Source organism: Carassius gibelio, chromosome B3 (genome assembly GCF_023724105.1).
Source record: "Carassius gibelio isolate Cgi1373 ecotype wild population from Czech Republic chromosome B3, carGib1.2-hapl.c, whole genome shotgun sequence".
In the NCBI taxonomy this organism is placed as follows: domain Eukaryota; kingdom Metazoa; phylum Chordata; class Actinopteri; order Cypriniformes; family Cyprinidae; genus Carassius; species Carassius gibelio.
The window spans coordinates 15,008,951-15,025,004 of record NC_068398.1 but is presented as its reverse complement, the minus strand read 5'-3'; the positions used below and the strand labels follow the sequence as shown (position 1 = coordinate 15,025,004).

The following is a 16,054-nucleotide window of genomic DNA, read 5'->3' as shown; positions in this document are numbered from 1 at the left end:
TCGTGTTTTAGAAGTTTAATTAAAATTCAGTCAGAAGGAAGCAATGTTTTGCAATAATGTCCTTGCATTTTTTAATTTGCTTCGTCCGGATTGTTGCTCTGAGCTAAGTATAAGGGATCAACAAAATCAATATTATCTATGTATCTTTATGTTTTGTGGATTGACAGTTCTTTGCAATTGACAGAGCACAATCCAGAATCAACGAATCTCTGCGATATATTCCCTTGACTCTTGTGCACATGGTTTGAGCATGTGAGCATGCTGGTGATTCTGTTGAACTGTGTGACTCTGGGCATGTTCCAGCCATGTGAGGACCTCAAGTGCCAGTCGGAGTGGTGTGTCGTCCTACAGGTACGTCTCGCTCCATTATGTAACGAGAGAAAGCTTGTTATGTGATGATGTTTTTTCAAACCTCATTCCAAGATACAGTATTCCAGAAAAGCATTTGGACACTTAAAACTGGAATATATTTGCATTGCATTAAATAACATCAAACCATCAAAAGCTGCTAGAGCTTTTCTTGGTACTTACTTCTCTTCTCTGATGCATTACTTCAAAACAAACTAGTTTCAAGGTGAATTTTTTTGTAAAATTAATGAGTTCAAGCAGGTGTACCTGCAGAATACTAGGCGTGCTTCATCACATGTTCCACTATGTTCCACGTTTCTGTTTTATCATTTGAAACCTAAAGACATTTATGCATTTTAAGAGTGGATCATGGTTGTTTTATTTAAGTAAAACTGATGCTAAAAACATAAAAATATTTTTGTTACTAGAAAATAATTAAATATTAACTGAACTAAAAGGAAATATTAAAAATAAAATAAAAAACAGCTAAATTAAGTTTAAAATGAAAAATAAAAAAGTCATTAATTAAATCTTTCAAATGAATTCAAAATATAAATTGTATCTGAATAAAAATAAAATAATATTGGTGTGATTAGATCTCCAAGTACATTTTTGGGGCCTCTGTACATCAGAATTCACATCATCTCCATTGGTCCTAAAATGTATTTCTAACCCTTTATTTTATTTGTTTATTTTATTATTTTTGTGTCCAGTATCTGTTTTTAGGACTGTCTCAGCACTGAGTTGGCGTTTGGCCCATGTTTTGTGGCACGCACAGGTTTAGGGGTCACTGGAACCTTTGCCAGATATCTGAGACTGAGGCATTTTTTCTCTAGTTTTGTAATTCTCTGTAATCCTGCCCACGCTCCCACCAAAGTAAACTGGGTTTTATATATGGTACTGTGGGAAATTTTTATGTCCAGAAGAGTCTGACATCAGCATCAGCAGGATTTAGGAGATCGGGTCGGCTGAGGCCAGAGCTGAAAATACTACACAAAATGAATCATAGCTGATCTTTTCACTCTCTCCCTGTAAACTGCTCAAATGTTGCCTAAATTTATATACGCACATTTAAAGTTCTCTGCCCATTTTTAACTTTTCCAGCAACAGAAACAGAAATCTGTACAGAACCCATAAAAGGACATAGTGATGGGGGTGGGAAGAACAGGGAAGAAAAATTATACGTCAGTGCTTTTGTATTTTCTCAAAATGCTGCGTTCACCCTAATAACCTTGCATTCACCTGAAACATTTTTGTGATGAAAATAATATGAAGTGGGAGGAAAATCTATGTTTCACTGCTTTTGTGTGTGAACTCAAGGTCTCTAATGGTAAATGTAATACTTTTGTCAAAAAAAAAGGTCACATTTTATTTTGGGGACCAATTCTCACCCTTAGCTACGACTTTTGCCCCAGTAAACTCCTAATTTGCTGTAAGATACTGTAGTTGTTAAATTTTGGTATGGATACTTCTGCAAAAAAGTGGCATTTTTTTTAAGGAATTAGTAAAAAAAAGCTTTTGCAAGAAATGCCTATTTTTTTTAGGGGAAAGCTAATTTTTTCTAAGAAAAATCTTGGTTTTTGGGGTAAAAAGATATGTGTGTGAAAGCAGCATTTATTTAGGGAAGCAAATGCAAAAGCATGTATACAGTGTTGGGGAGTAAGTAGTTACATGTAATGGAATTCATGTAATTTAATTACAAAATAAATGTAACTAATCTGTTAAAGTTGCTGAAAATTTGATTGATTTCTTTCCCAAATTGCATCGACTGCTCTAAAATATGAGACACCAATATTTCAGGAGTTTAGGACACAGAATAGTACACATGCTGATTTAATAACTGTTTTCTTCCTATTTTATTTATGCAAATGCTTTATTTTTTTAAGATTAACTGTTTTTTCCAAGGCATTGTTAGATGCCAGTATTTCCTGTTAAAGCTGTATCATAGTTACCTTCACAACACTGTTGATACATAATTGTTTAAAATGTCTGTTCTACTATGTAATTATTTGGATGTGATCTGTGTCCACAGGCATTTGATGACTGCATCTTCGCCTTCTTTGCTGTGGAGATGGTCATCAAAATGATAGCCTTGGGGATTTTTGGATCAAAGTGTTACCTTGGTGACACATGGAACCGCCTGGACTTCTTCATTGTCATGGCAGGGTGAGGAATCCCGCCTTTTTTCTCACTTGTCACTCATGCATTCAACCATTATCCCCACGGTAAAGCTGGTCAAGAGGGACCCACCACTCGATTTATAGGCCATGAGTTGGGAAATAGAATTACTGACAGATTTAGATTGAAAAAATAGATTTCCTAGTGCTCTGATTCATTAACCATTTAATAAAACATTCCCTTTGTTGTTTAAAATGACCTTTAAATTGACAAGAGTGATGAATGCATGAAGACTTCACTTTTAAAACCTCTTTTCTTTCATTATCCTCATGTAAGATCGACAGAAAGAAAGGCTATAGAGATTGACCTTTAGTGTCTGACGCTTGCACTATGTTTCCTCTGCTCTGCTTTCTTCAGGATGATGGAGTATTCACTGGACGGTCATAACGCCAGCCTGTCAGCCATCCGGACTGTGCGAGTGCTCAGGCCCCTGCGAGCCATCAACAGAGTTCCTAGTAAGTGTCGGTCATGCTGGGAAATCCAGATAAAATGGGCTATTTATGGTGATTAATTGGTTCAAGATGGTTTATGTGCTTTAAGCTTCTGGTGGTGTTCGGGTCATTTTGACCCGGGGAGGATTTTCTTTTTCCACAAAAAATAATGTCATTACACTGGGCTAAAACTTGGCTAAAACTGACCCTGTTCACACTGGGTATTACAACTTCCCAATGTTTTTCCACCTTGTTACATTTGTGTTTTTCAAAGTCAAAAATGACCAGCATACAGACAAGTTCATAAAATTCTCATTATGCTATTTTATCACCAAATATTGGATTCAATCTGGCAGCTTTTTTTCTTTCAGTTAGGACAGGTTTTGCATTTCTTTTTAGAAATGGATTTATCATAGGCCTCATTAATGTTAAGAAATTAGCAGTTTATCACATGACTGTCCTTTAATGTTTAAACAGGAAGTTTATTTTGAAATGTCTTTATCATTAAATGGAACAAAGCCACACTTCCCCAAACTATCATTTCTGACCAGGAAAAATAAAAGTGCTGTAGGGTTTTCAACATAGCAGGGTTAAACATATTTATCAACCAGGTTAAAGGGCTCATGAACTCAGAAATCAAAAGTCCCTTGATCTTTATATATATATACATATATATATATATATATATATATATATATATATATATATATATATACATATATATATATATATATATATATATACATACATATATATATATATATATATATATATATATATATATATATATATATATACACATATATATATATATATATATATATATATATATATATATATATATATATATATATATATATATACATATATATATATATATATATATATATATATATATATATATATATATATGTAAGTTTCAGATCTCAGTAGTCTAAAAACAGCTTATACTGAAGCCAATTTTCCAAAACGAGAGAAGATCTACGCCTGCTTCTAAATCACTGCCTGTTTTGTCCCGCCCACCAATTTGCACACAACCGCTCATAGAGCCCTTTTTTAATGATCTACGGTAAGTGTGTGGTCTAAAAGCGCATGGCGCAAGTGCACTCAGGGCATGTCCAAATACACTTTTGCTAGTTTAACGACGGGAAAATGGTCGGCGTGCCCAGCCGCATGGTCTAAACAGGGTGTCCCTATTCTCTTAATGAGAAATGGGTTTTTTTTGGGCATAATGTTCAGTAAACCAATCAGAGTCTCACCTCCAGTCCCCTTTAAAAGCCAGTTCCGCTTGTGCCATAGTGGGTTCACTATTTACATGGCGGAATGTAATTTTTAATTCTTAAAAATGTTTGTGTGCCCTGTGTGTGTACACAAAGTGTATGCACATTGTGCACCTGCCTAGGCGCATATTACTAATGCGCTTTTAAATAACAAATAAAAAAATATTGAAAATATTTAGAAACATATTTAGACCAGGTTTGAGTTGGTATATGGTGCAGTTTATTTTCTGTTTCTCAAAATAGCAACGTGCCAAACAATGCGCCTGAACACACAGATTGGCGCACAAATAGGCACAAATGCATTTGCTATTTAAACAACGCAGCACATGACGGGAAAATGTACTTCAGCTTCAGCAACCTAAAGGCTGGTTAGACCTGGTGTTTCCAGCAGGGTGATCTTTAGTTGTGGATGTTGCCTGCCACTCAGAGATGTTATTATGTATCCTTTCATCTGTGATGAAAGGAGAAAACAGCTGCCTGATCTATGACTTGTGAAGCAGAGATCATTTCAGCCAATCACGTGATGAGCCTGTGTGCAGTAAAGACAACTTACAGAACACACTAGTCCATAAATTACCCAGCAGAACATGCCCCACAAACTGAGAGAGGCATATTTCTTCCAGTAATGAGTCTCTGTGTGGTGGACTGACAGTTATATTTGATCTCTAGATCCTTGTCTGTTAGAAAAACAACAAGCTAATATGTCCCATAAGTCAAAGACCATATAACATTATCATAGTGTCCCCTCTCATTACTGTTAACAGACTTCTACACAGACAAAGGTCTGCTCTAAAGTTTGTTCTTTTCTTTCTGCATTTGATTAACAATACAGTAAACGGTAATATTGTAAAATATTACAATTTAGCATAAATATTTTCTACTGCAATAATATATTTTAAATTGTAATCTATTCCTGTGCTGGACGTTACTACACTCTTCAATGTCACATGATCCTTTAGAAATCATTCTAATATGCTGATTTTGTGCTCAAGAAACACTCTTTATTATTATCAATGTAGAAAACAGTTGTGCTGCTTAACATTTTAAGCATTCCCTAATATTTAAAATCGAAATGTTTTGTAAAACTATAAATGTCTTTATAATGTTTCTCTTTTTTGTTCAATTAAATGAATCTTTAGTGAATCAAAGTACTAATCTCTCGAAAACATACACCACATATGTACATAGATTTTTAAATGTAGATGTTGGTAGTGTATATAGAAGTGTACTGTACGTAGTGAATTTCCCATTTTTGGAGAGCAAACATTTTAGTGCACTTGAATTTCGACAGCCATAGAAATAGCAGAATCCCTGGTTAGTGCACTTACTACACAAGATGGATTGAGACACGTCCCTGGAGTACGTTGGAGATTTAAAGTATGAGTAATTCTGCCCCACCACATCAGCTTTAATGACTCTGCTGTTGCCCAGATGGAGGACGAGATACCGTGATTTATTTGTCTTGGTGGACTGTTGCCGCCAGCAGAAGTGCTTTTAGTATGGAATGATATTAGGATTCTCTGGAGTGAATTGTGGATGTTAGTTGGAGTGTACTGTATGTGTGTGTCTATGTTATTTTGTTATTGCCGACATGCCATTTCACACCTGAAGCTGTAATTCAAATACTAAGCTAGAAAATCTCTATCTCTATCTATCTGTTTACACAAAAGTGAGTTAGCGTGTTCATCCACTTCCACTATGTGACCACACGTATCTCCAGGGGGTTCATTAAAAGTGTCCAAGCGACGGTGTGGCTCCACACTGTCTTTGGAGGGAGGGCTGCAGGCCATCGAGGGGATATCCACACTCAGACAGGCCCATTTAAGGCCTCTTCTCTCCATATCATACACTTTAATTACATCAGCCACACACCCACCTCAAGCACATTAGTCACTCGGATCCACCGGATGCATCACTCCTCTCTGGGGGCACTTCTCACATTGATGTTTGCCGATGTTTTTATGCTTTTTCAGTGGGTGTCTTTGTGCAGTTTTTTTTTACCATTGTTGTGTCATCTCAAGAAAGTAGAGTGAGAGACAGGACTGATTCATCTGAAATAAGTATGAGTATCTGTAGGTAAACAGGCGTTCATTCCGCTTGAGATATCCTGAATGCTGATGCTCTCGGGCGTATCCTTTCTGACAGTTTTAGTGTGTCACCGAACACAGTTCACAACGGTCTGTCTTGATCACTGGGCCATGTGACAGTGACACATGCAGCTGATTTACATATGCATCCATGACTTTCCTTTTACTCTATTTTGTTTGTTTTCTAGTCAATTGACTAAAATGTTTTTGTGATGCATTTCACTTAATCTCAAAAGTGAACAGCAATTTTATAGCAGATTGTATTTTCTTCAAACTAAAAAAAAACAAAAAAAACAGGAAATGCAAACATTAAAATCAAAACATGTTTATCTTTAAATAATAAAATAACTTCATGTACTCCCCCACATCCTGTCACATGCTTCTGAGAATTTTGAAAAATTCTTTCCTGCTGTCCTCTACCTACATAGGCTCATTGGAAAACATGCTTGTAGAAACATAGACTTGTAGAAGCAAACTAAAATGTCCTGTTTTCTTCAGCAAATGTGTTTTATTTCACTTTTGCTTTTGTAAACAATACAGGTTTTAGGTAGGTTTAGAATACATTATTACGTTATTTTTCAGATTGATTTCATCCCTTATATAAACTTTGTTTTGGCACCGCTGTCTAGATATTTTGACATTTTTGCAAAGCGTTCAAGAAACAATGAAATATAATTTTGCTCAAATGTTGCCACAGGCATGTTTTTACAGTAAACCTGGGATCCCTCGTTTGGTCTTTTTTTTTTTTTTTTTTTTTTTGTGCAAATGACATTTCCCTTCTACTGCCAGGAATATTTTTTTTTTACATTTCACATTGACAATATACTGTACACGTGAGACTAAATTATACCCATTCATAATCTTTTTTTATCGATATTAATATATTCTAACTAAAAGAGTGCAAACAGTTGTTTTAGCAATACCACGGAAAAGTATAAAGCAGTTATGGTCAGATTTAATGTGTTAGCTGTTAAAAAATAACAGCATTAGACTAAATCATTGAATCACATACATTAATATGATTAATTTTAAAAGGCGTGTTTGTATTCTTTAGAATAGTATCATTTTTAGCTGCCTGAAGGTTCTGATGTGAGTTTATATTAGCATGTGTAATACATCCCTTAAGCTTTTGCTATTATAGTAGTTTTCAGTTGTACACAAGAATTCTGTATCCACTCAAAATGTGAGGGTTTCTCTCACTTCCACAGTGCTACTGTAGGGTGTTGCCAGGGCCTTGTTATGTGGTTGATAGAGTGATTGTTAGCACATTGCTGTGTGGTTGCTAGGGTCTTGCTGTATGGTTGCTATGGTGTTCTGAGTGGTGGTTAGCTTTTATCAGTGGTAGTGGAAACCTGCAGTGAGGGATAATGGGAATGGACATTTGTTCAGTGGTTTAAGTCTTATTTTTCCATTAAAGTCTGACTCAGTGAGTCCCTGTGATCCATCAGCAGTCCATTTAAAATATGCAATTTCTGTGCTCTGTCAAGCATTATGACAAGTGGGACCGATTTAAGTTAAAGGTGTCGTTCTACATTTGCCATTTCACCATATACAATGTTAAAAGGCATATCTGTTAAGACAACAAGAGTCGATGCAACAAGATGCATTCAGATTTGGGGTTTTTTTCAACTATTGTTGTAAAATTTGCCTTAAGTAAAATTAGTTTATGTTTTAATTTGTTCATTCACTGAATGCAAAATGACACATTCAGAGAACATCAACATCAAGGCAACTACAGATTTTTTGTTCAATACATTTTCAATTAGGAACTGTGGCGAGTGGGGCGGGGCCGAGAGGCGTGGGAACGAGGAGTGAGGCCAGGTGTAGTGATTGGAGATGAGCTACACCTGCGCCCCACTCCTCGTTCCCACGCCTCTCGGCCCCGCCCCACTCGCCACAGGAACTAATTAAACTGATCTATGGTTTTGGTAGCAAAATTATCTGAAAATGTTTTTTTTTTTTTTAAATAATGTTTTTATGTTTGACTGATCTGGAGAATTCTTTTGGTCTAACATGTTTTTTTATGTAGTTTCAAGTAATTCACAGTTCAACTTGGCGATTGGTAGATTTTAATATAAATACAACACTGTTATTGGTCAGCAGTGATCAGGCGAGTATGATAACCTTAAAATATTGACTCGTTAATCTGTATACTTGTCTGTCAGCTGTTTATACTTGTACTTAAAAAAATTAAGCATGTTATGCAAATCCTAAAAGCAGTATGGAGTAAGCACACAACAACTAAAACGGTGTCGCGTCTGTGTTTCTGTATTTCAGGTATGAGGATACTGGTGACTCTGCTTCTTGATACTCTGCCTATGTTAGGCAACGTCCTCCTGCTGTGCTTTTTTGTCTTCTTTATATTCGGCATAGTTGGGGTGCAGCTGTGGGCTGGTCTTCTTAGGAATCGGTGTTTCATGCCAGATAACGTGACAGCGTAAGTACCGTCCTGCTCTTATCTAACCGGCAGCTTTCTTCCCCTCTTCTCCTCCTTTACCCTCTCTCCGCTGGGAGCATGTCAGCGCTGTCGATATGATCCAAAGTGGCAGCCAACTGTTGCCAGAAGCAATGGCATTTCAGCCGCTGACAGTCTTGTAAACTGAACATTGCACCCTGGCATAAAATCAGTGCTGAGCATTGGTCCCTGAGCGCTGAAGGTACTCACACCTCCAACAAAGGTATATGGGTAAAAGCATAGCCCTTGAGAGGCTTTGATGAGTGCAGACTGCAGTCATCAAAATTAGTTGAATTATAAGTCATATATTTTGCCGTAATGGGACAAATTACTGCTCTCAGAATGCATGTGTTTTGATGCTAGAGTAACAGCATTTTCACCTGTCAGGTCTTATTTAGAAATATGAGCCAGTGAAATGCCCCTTTGTGAAGTGTTTTCATGAAAGTTATTTTTTTGAGTATAAAATTATATTAGTATATCATATTGTCCTGGATCAGTCTTTACATACATACAGATGATTTCATTTTTTTGTGTCACTTAGAAGTACCATCTGTGACATGATATTCCCGAACTCTCTGTGGCTCTCTGTTGTTTTAATAAAAATGTTTAACATTTAATAAAATGTTCTATTTTGAATTAATGCCCCAGGTACCCTGGTTGTGAAATTTCCCTCTGAAACATCATTCTGACTTGATTATTAATTAAAACATTAGTACCATTTTAAATCTTAAATTAATGACTCTAAACATGTCATGTGGTGTAACCGTAATAAACTGCAATTTTCCTCACGTTCTTGAGTACATGTGAACGTTTACATCAATATCATTTATAAAAATGTATAGATGTCCACTTTTAGGAGAGTGGCACCACTTGACATTTTACAACCTGCACCAACCTTGCCTTGTCATAAAAAGGGTAAAATTATGTGATATTTTAAGACACTTACTGGCCTTGACACACAGTCACGGGGGTCCTCTCGTGTACATGACTCATGTAAAGATAAAGAACATGCCGTGTGGTCTCTGAGCATATAATGTGTGTCTTATTTATTAAGTACATGCCATATATTCCACATTGTTTTCCATGTGTTTCCACAGCCTTTATAATCTGTCACACATGAGCCCGTACTACATGAATGAAGAAGGTGAGGAGAACCCCTTCATCTGCTCCGCCAATAAGGAGAACGGCATGTTGCGCTGTAATCAGGTGCCCCACCTCAAGGAGGGTGTCGAGTGCACTTTAGATGCATCTCCACCGGGACATGCCTACTCTGGCCTGGATGGGACAGGCAACAGCAGCTGTGTTAACTGGAACCAGTATTACAGTGAGTGTAAACCCGGGGAGCTCAACCCTCACAAAGGGGCAGTGAACTTCGATAATATTGGATATGCCTGGATTGCGATATTCCAGGTAAGTTCCTCTTTGAATGTTGTTTGTAATCCAGATCATTTCCATGTCGCCAATGGTCTTTTTGTTGAGCGCTGTGGGAATGGAAATGCATTAGTAAGCATCATTGTTCTTTTCCCTAAAGTCAAAGGCCCTAGTTATTCCAAAGATAGATGAGGCTAAAAACCTTTTATTACTCGATTTTCATCTTGAAAGGACAAAGTCTTGTTAAGCACGCTTCAGCCATACCAAATAATTGAATCTTCTGTGAGCAAATGTCTGTTTTAGTCATTTCTGCCCCTTGCTCAGGAGGAGCTCGGCAAAGTGATGAGATTTTTCGATGGTAATGTGATATCTTATATCGCAGCCTGTGGAAATTAAATCAGAAAAGAAAAAGCTTCCCGTCACATATTAACTCGTCTGTACTTCCAATCCATCCTCATCAGCAGAGTTGAATCACCACAGACGGACTGGTGGCACAAACCCTGTTTAAGCATATTTAATATGTGCAGTCATGCCCTTGTTGGAGGGGCGCATTGGGCCCCTCATACGGACATACAATGAGACCTGTGCTCCATCTGTTGGAAATGAATGTCAGTCTCATTTGTCCGATCGTTACAAGTGGGGCAGTCACGTGATGTCCCTTTTGGCTGGGTTATAATGACATTACAGGATATGCAATTATAAAAGAGGGCCTGAAGGGTTTTCACCTGTGTCAACATTAGATCTTAATAGGATCTGGATTGTACTTATAAGATGACACCTCCGGGAGCAGGTCATTCTAAAATAATGTTTCTTTTGGCACTTTTTCGGCAAGATCTATGGGCAAGATAGTGGTTACTTCAAAATAGAAACTTTATACCATGCCATCATTTATTTTTGATTATTTTACAAGTTGTCCCAGATCCAGACTTTCAGTCTTGAAAAAGAAAATCCATTTTACAGCCTTTTACATTTTAAAACAAAGAATAAAAATTATATTGTTAATAATATTGTAGGGTTTATATTTTTTGAAAATGTATTTATTTCATCATCTACACAAATTATTAGCATTTTGCCACTGATGAAATTATAGTAGAATATTTTTATGAATCAATTTAGATCAGGTAATTTTTTTAATTATGTTAAGAGTCTGAAAATATTAATTTATCGACCCTTCATCTGGAGTTTGATTGACAGGTGATCTGACCAATCATAGCGCCACATTGTAAGTGTGATTGCATCATATAATAATTGCTGTTAATAGTTTTTATCGTCTGGTTGACTATGTCTTGTATAAATCTTTCAGAAAATTCCTGTCATATGCAGATAAACTGATAGTCACCACTAAAAAGCTACGACTAAATATTGTAGAAACTTAATTTGCTTTGCAATGATTTGTATCGTAAAAGGCACTATACAAATAAACTTGAATTTAATTTAATTTAATTTTGTGATTTAACTAGTAAAAAGAAAGAGATGATCGGTTCACGTGCCGCTTGAACTGAGGTGCTACAGCGATCGGTCACGACACATAAATAAAGAGCCACAAAATGGTATTCATTGTTTGAATTTCTTACAAAATGGCAAAATTTGGGGGCAGGTTTTTGTGAAGGGTCAATTGTGTGTATTTTGGATGCATAAAGTGCTACCTATGAGATTAACCTTAACCCGGAGCTGGCCATTCTCAAAGTGTTAAAATTTACATTTTCATTAAATTTTCCATCATAGAATGCCATAAAGCGTACTGTAATGCATTATTTGAGGTGTGGTGGAAACAGCGCTGTGATGGGCATGTTCATGACTGTCAGAAAACATGACAAAAGTGACAGGATTCTCAGTGATGCAGGTTTGTTGGACTTTTAAGAGGACAAGTTAAACTAGTGATAGAGTCTATTTACTAAAATTCCACTTGGCCAAAAGTGCCAGTAGCTGAAGAAACACCCACATAAGGAAATATTCAAGAATATAAGTGCTGTTACCAGCTGAAAACAATCCAACTCACAAGTTTTTGTTAGTCTGACATCCATTAAAAACTAAACCCAACTGGACTCTTAAGCAAGATTTTGAAATTATGCTTGGTATGGCTGTAAAGTAGGCTAAATACATAATAAATTATGTAAAAATGTGTGTCTAGCAGTAGTTGCATTTGCAAAATGTAAATGTGGATACGTTTTGAATCAGCTGTTTTAAAGCCAACTGTGTGGATGCACTGCAGAAATCTAAAAAAGAAGACTCATGTTTTTGTTTTTATGTGAACAACAAAAAATGATCTCTTTACCGTAAATACCAAAATGTTTATTTTCTTTAAGCAGATAATGAATCTAGTAGACAGCATAGAAAGAACTGGGGTTCAAACATGAGGTCTAATGCTAAATGATTCAGCTGGATGAGAATGAAATGCAGTGCTGCAGGCGCAGAGCTTCCAAAACAAATTACTCAATGCTAACAGACTTAACCCTGCAATACTACTACTACTGCGATCAAACTAACAATCAGACCTCTGGCATCACTCTGTGCCATGAACTGTAAGACTATATATGTCATTACTACTTTGTGTTCACTGGAGAGTATTTATCTCCTAAAAACATTTCAAAATAAATCTGTAGATGATGGGAAGAAGCAGTGCAATTACAAGTGCTTTAGTGTCTAACCCTTTGTGTTCAAGATACAAATTAGAGACGCCTTTGATCTGAGAGTCTACACTAATGTAACTGATTGAAACTTTACCTCAGGTCAAGGTGCATTAGCAGCGCTCTACATTTGAATGTGTTTAACTCATGTATCATTTATTATTCAAGAACATGCAGAAAAACAATATGCTAAACTTGCAAGGCTTTTCATTCCCCAGACGAACTCTCAAAACTCAGTGTTTGAGCCACCAGCCATCTGCACAGTTAGAAATGTGAGGCCAGGCACCTGAGACTGCTATTCTTCTTGGCCAAGATCAAGATAATGATCATTTGGATCTTCTGTCTCGCAGCATATTATCTTCATTTGATCTCTGTTTCTCTTCTGTTTTTGCAGGTTATTACTTTGGAAGGATGGGTGGACATCATGTATTACGTTATGGATGCCCACTCCTTTTACAATTTTATATATTTTATATTGCTTATTATAGTAAGTATATGCTAATTGAAAGTATTTAATGTTTTTAGTCTGTTTTCACACCGCATACATGAGTAGAGTAGAGCAGCAGCTGGCAATTGCAACATGCAGAGTCCTAGTATTTCTGTGAACTTAATATCAGGGTTAGACATAATTCACTCTTTGATTCAGTTTATGGGTTTGAAATGAAGTGCTACATCTCTCAGAAATTTAAATTGGAATTGCAGGAAATGGTAATTACCAGATTACAATTGAGACAGATATGGCATTACAGGGGATTAAAATGTTCCTCAGCCCTGCTCTGTTAAATATATATATAGGTAAAATTGCAAATAGATCTGTTTTATTATATCCATATTATTTAAAATTCAGAATTGAGAATGCCTTTTAAATTACAGCTTTGCTGAATTGAGCAAAATATACCTAAATATACACTACCATTAAATGTTTAGGGTAGGTAAGATTAAAATTATTTTAATTAAAATTTGTATTCAGCAAGGATGGATTAAATGGATTAAAACAGACATTTATAATGGTGCAAAAGATTAAATTGATACTGTTCTTTTGAATCTTCTATTCATCAAACAATCAAGAAAGAATTATGGTTTCTATGAAAATGTTAAGCATCACAACTATTTTCACATTGATAATAATGAGAAATGTTTCTTCATTAGCATGTTAGAATGATTTCTTAAGGAAAGGATGGTGTGACATTGAAGACTGGAGTATGCTCAAAATGCTTAAAATTCAGCTTTGTCATCGTATTTTTAAATTAGGCTATATTACATTTAAAACCATTTTCAAATTTAAATTTTAAATTGTAACAATGTTTCAGAATATAACAATATAAAACAGGCATTAAAGAGATTCTTTAAAGACTTCTTACGTTAGCTCATGATGATAAACTAAAATGGCTTCTGTGTGTCCCAGGTGGGTTCCTTCTTCATGATCAACCTGTGCCTGGTTGTAATAGCAACCCAGTTCTCAGAAACAAAGCAGCGTGAGAACCAGCTGATGCAGGAGCAGCGAGCACGTTACCTCTCCAACGACAGCACCCTCGCCAGCTACTCTGAGCCTGGGAGCTGCTACGAGGAGATGCTCAGGTACATCAGCCACCTGTACCGCAAGGTGAAGCGCCGCACGTCCCGCATCTACAGCGGCTGGCAGAGCAAGCGCAGAAAGAAGGTGAACCCCAACAGCGGGCTGAGCGGGGGAGGAGGAGGAGGAGGAGGAGGAGGTGGCGGTGGGGGGGTCAATGGTCACAGCAGGCACAGGGGTGGCGGACACTGGCTTCGCTCCATCCACAGCCTCATCCAACAGCACCAACGGCAGCACTGTCATCTCAGCAATGGCAGCCCCAGTCCTGTGACCGCTACGGGGCCCGGCGAGGCTCTGGAAATGAGGTCCATCGCAACGGGGTCGCAACTGACCGTGTCCTCACAGCCAACCGGCATGCACAATCTTTCTTCCAGGACTCAGTCAGTGCACAGCATTTATCAAGGGGACTTTCAGGAGGCCCCGCAAGGCCAAACAAGCACCGCTGTGAGTGTGCCAGCGCTCGGGCGACTAAACGGCGGGATGAATTATCCGACCATCTTGCCCTCCCTCATTTGCAGCTATACGGGCAGCAGTTCTGCAGGGAAAGGAAGGAGGGGGTCGGATGCAAATATGGGATGTGATGCGACTGATCCCTTTGAGAAGCTGCACCAGCTCATGGGAGAACATAGTGAGTTTTTCATAGCCATGGTTTCCACTTCATATCAGATCTAGTTGTAGTCACCTCACATAGCCTGTTTCAAGATAATGAAAGGCGTTCTGAGAAGTGATTGTTAGGCAGCCCTTTACCAGTGTGACAGAAAATCAGTTTTTCAAATGTTAAAGTCATTAACAATCTTTAAAGGAGTGAGGCGACTGCCAGCAGTCCAGTAGCGATTACGGCTAGCAAGCACTTTGAAATCCAATGCCAGCGTTTGATTTCTCTTGTCAGACGGATAGGCAGTAAGCTTACACTGTGATTGGAGGGAAAATATCAGTTGGTTTCCAATGATCTCATCTTCTGGGGTTTCTAGTTTCTAGCAGTAACCAGAAACTCAAATATAAAAATATAAGAATTATATCAATCTTAAGCCATATAACTTTTTTTTATGATTATTTAATTCACCTTTGCATACATTCAATTATGTGGTCTTAGGGCATCAGTGATGCCAAATGTCACTTGCTGGATATCTATACAACTATTTTAACTTGAATGCAAATATTCTCTCAAGGTGTTATGCACTAGACTGAGGAGTTTAATGCCAGAGAAATCAAAATGCACATTCAAGGTTTTTTTTGTTTTGTTTTGTTTTTTGTATAACGGATGGGTGTTGACTGTTTGGGCACAGAATATGAGGCAAGATGCTGGACCTGGAACAAAAAGGAGTTAACAGTTTTCTTTTTTACCCCAAAAGTCAGAAGTGATATGTCAATTAGTGGCATTCATTATGTGAGCTGTTTTACTCATTATAATAAAAAAAAAAAAATGTCATTCATTATTTACTCAGAAATACGCTTCAAAAATGTGAAAAACTTAGTTGGAGAGTGGAGACAGCAACTGGCTCTTGTGCATTTTGTAACCAATTGTGACATGTAGATAATATGACTATAAAGGATGGTTTACTCACAAACTTTTCATCAATTACGCAACCTCATGCTCTAAGATTTTATGACTTACTTCTGTGAAACATAAAATTATATATGTTTTATAATATAGTTTTTTTTTTTTTATTGTCCATATAAAAATGGTAACCCTTTAGTTTCAAG

The 16,054-nt window shown here is 37.0% G+C and overlaps 1 protein-coding gene across 1 annotated transcript in view; it reads left to right on the top strand.

Annotated features, from left to right (window-relative positions):
* The first annotated feature begins 220 nt into the window (after positions 1-220).
* cacna1ha (calcium channel, voltage-dependent, T type, alpha 1H subunit a) overlaps positions 221-16,054 on the top strand; it is a 56,570-nt gene continuing 40,736 nt past the window's right edge. Inside the window, exons 1-7 of the mRNA XM_052552775.1 lie at positions 221-351; positions 2,381-2,514; positions 2,884-2,981; positions 8,602-8,761; positions 9,877-10,189; positions 13,172-13,264; positions 14,183-14,978. Coding sequence (XP_052408735.1) covers positions 259-351; positions 2,381-2,514; positions 2,884-2,981; positions 8,602-8,761; positions 9,877-10,189; positions 13,172-13,264; positions 14,183-14,978 — 1,687 coding nt within the window. The 5' untranslated portion in view covers positions 221-258. The remainder of the gene's footprint in view (positions 352-2,380; positions 2,515-2,883; positions 2,982-8,601; positions 8,762-9,876; positions 10,190-13,171; positions 13,265-14,182; positions 14,979-16,054) is intronic.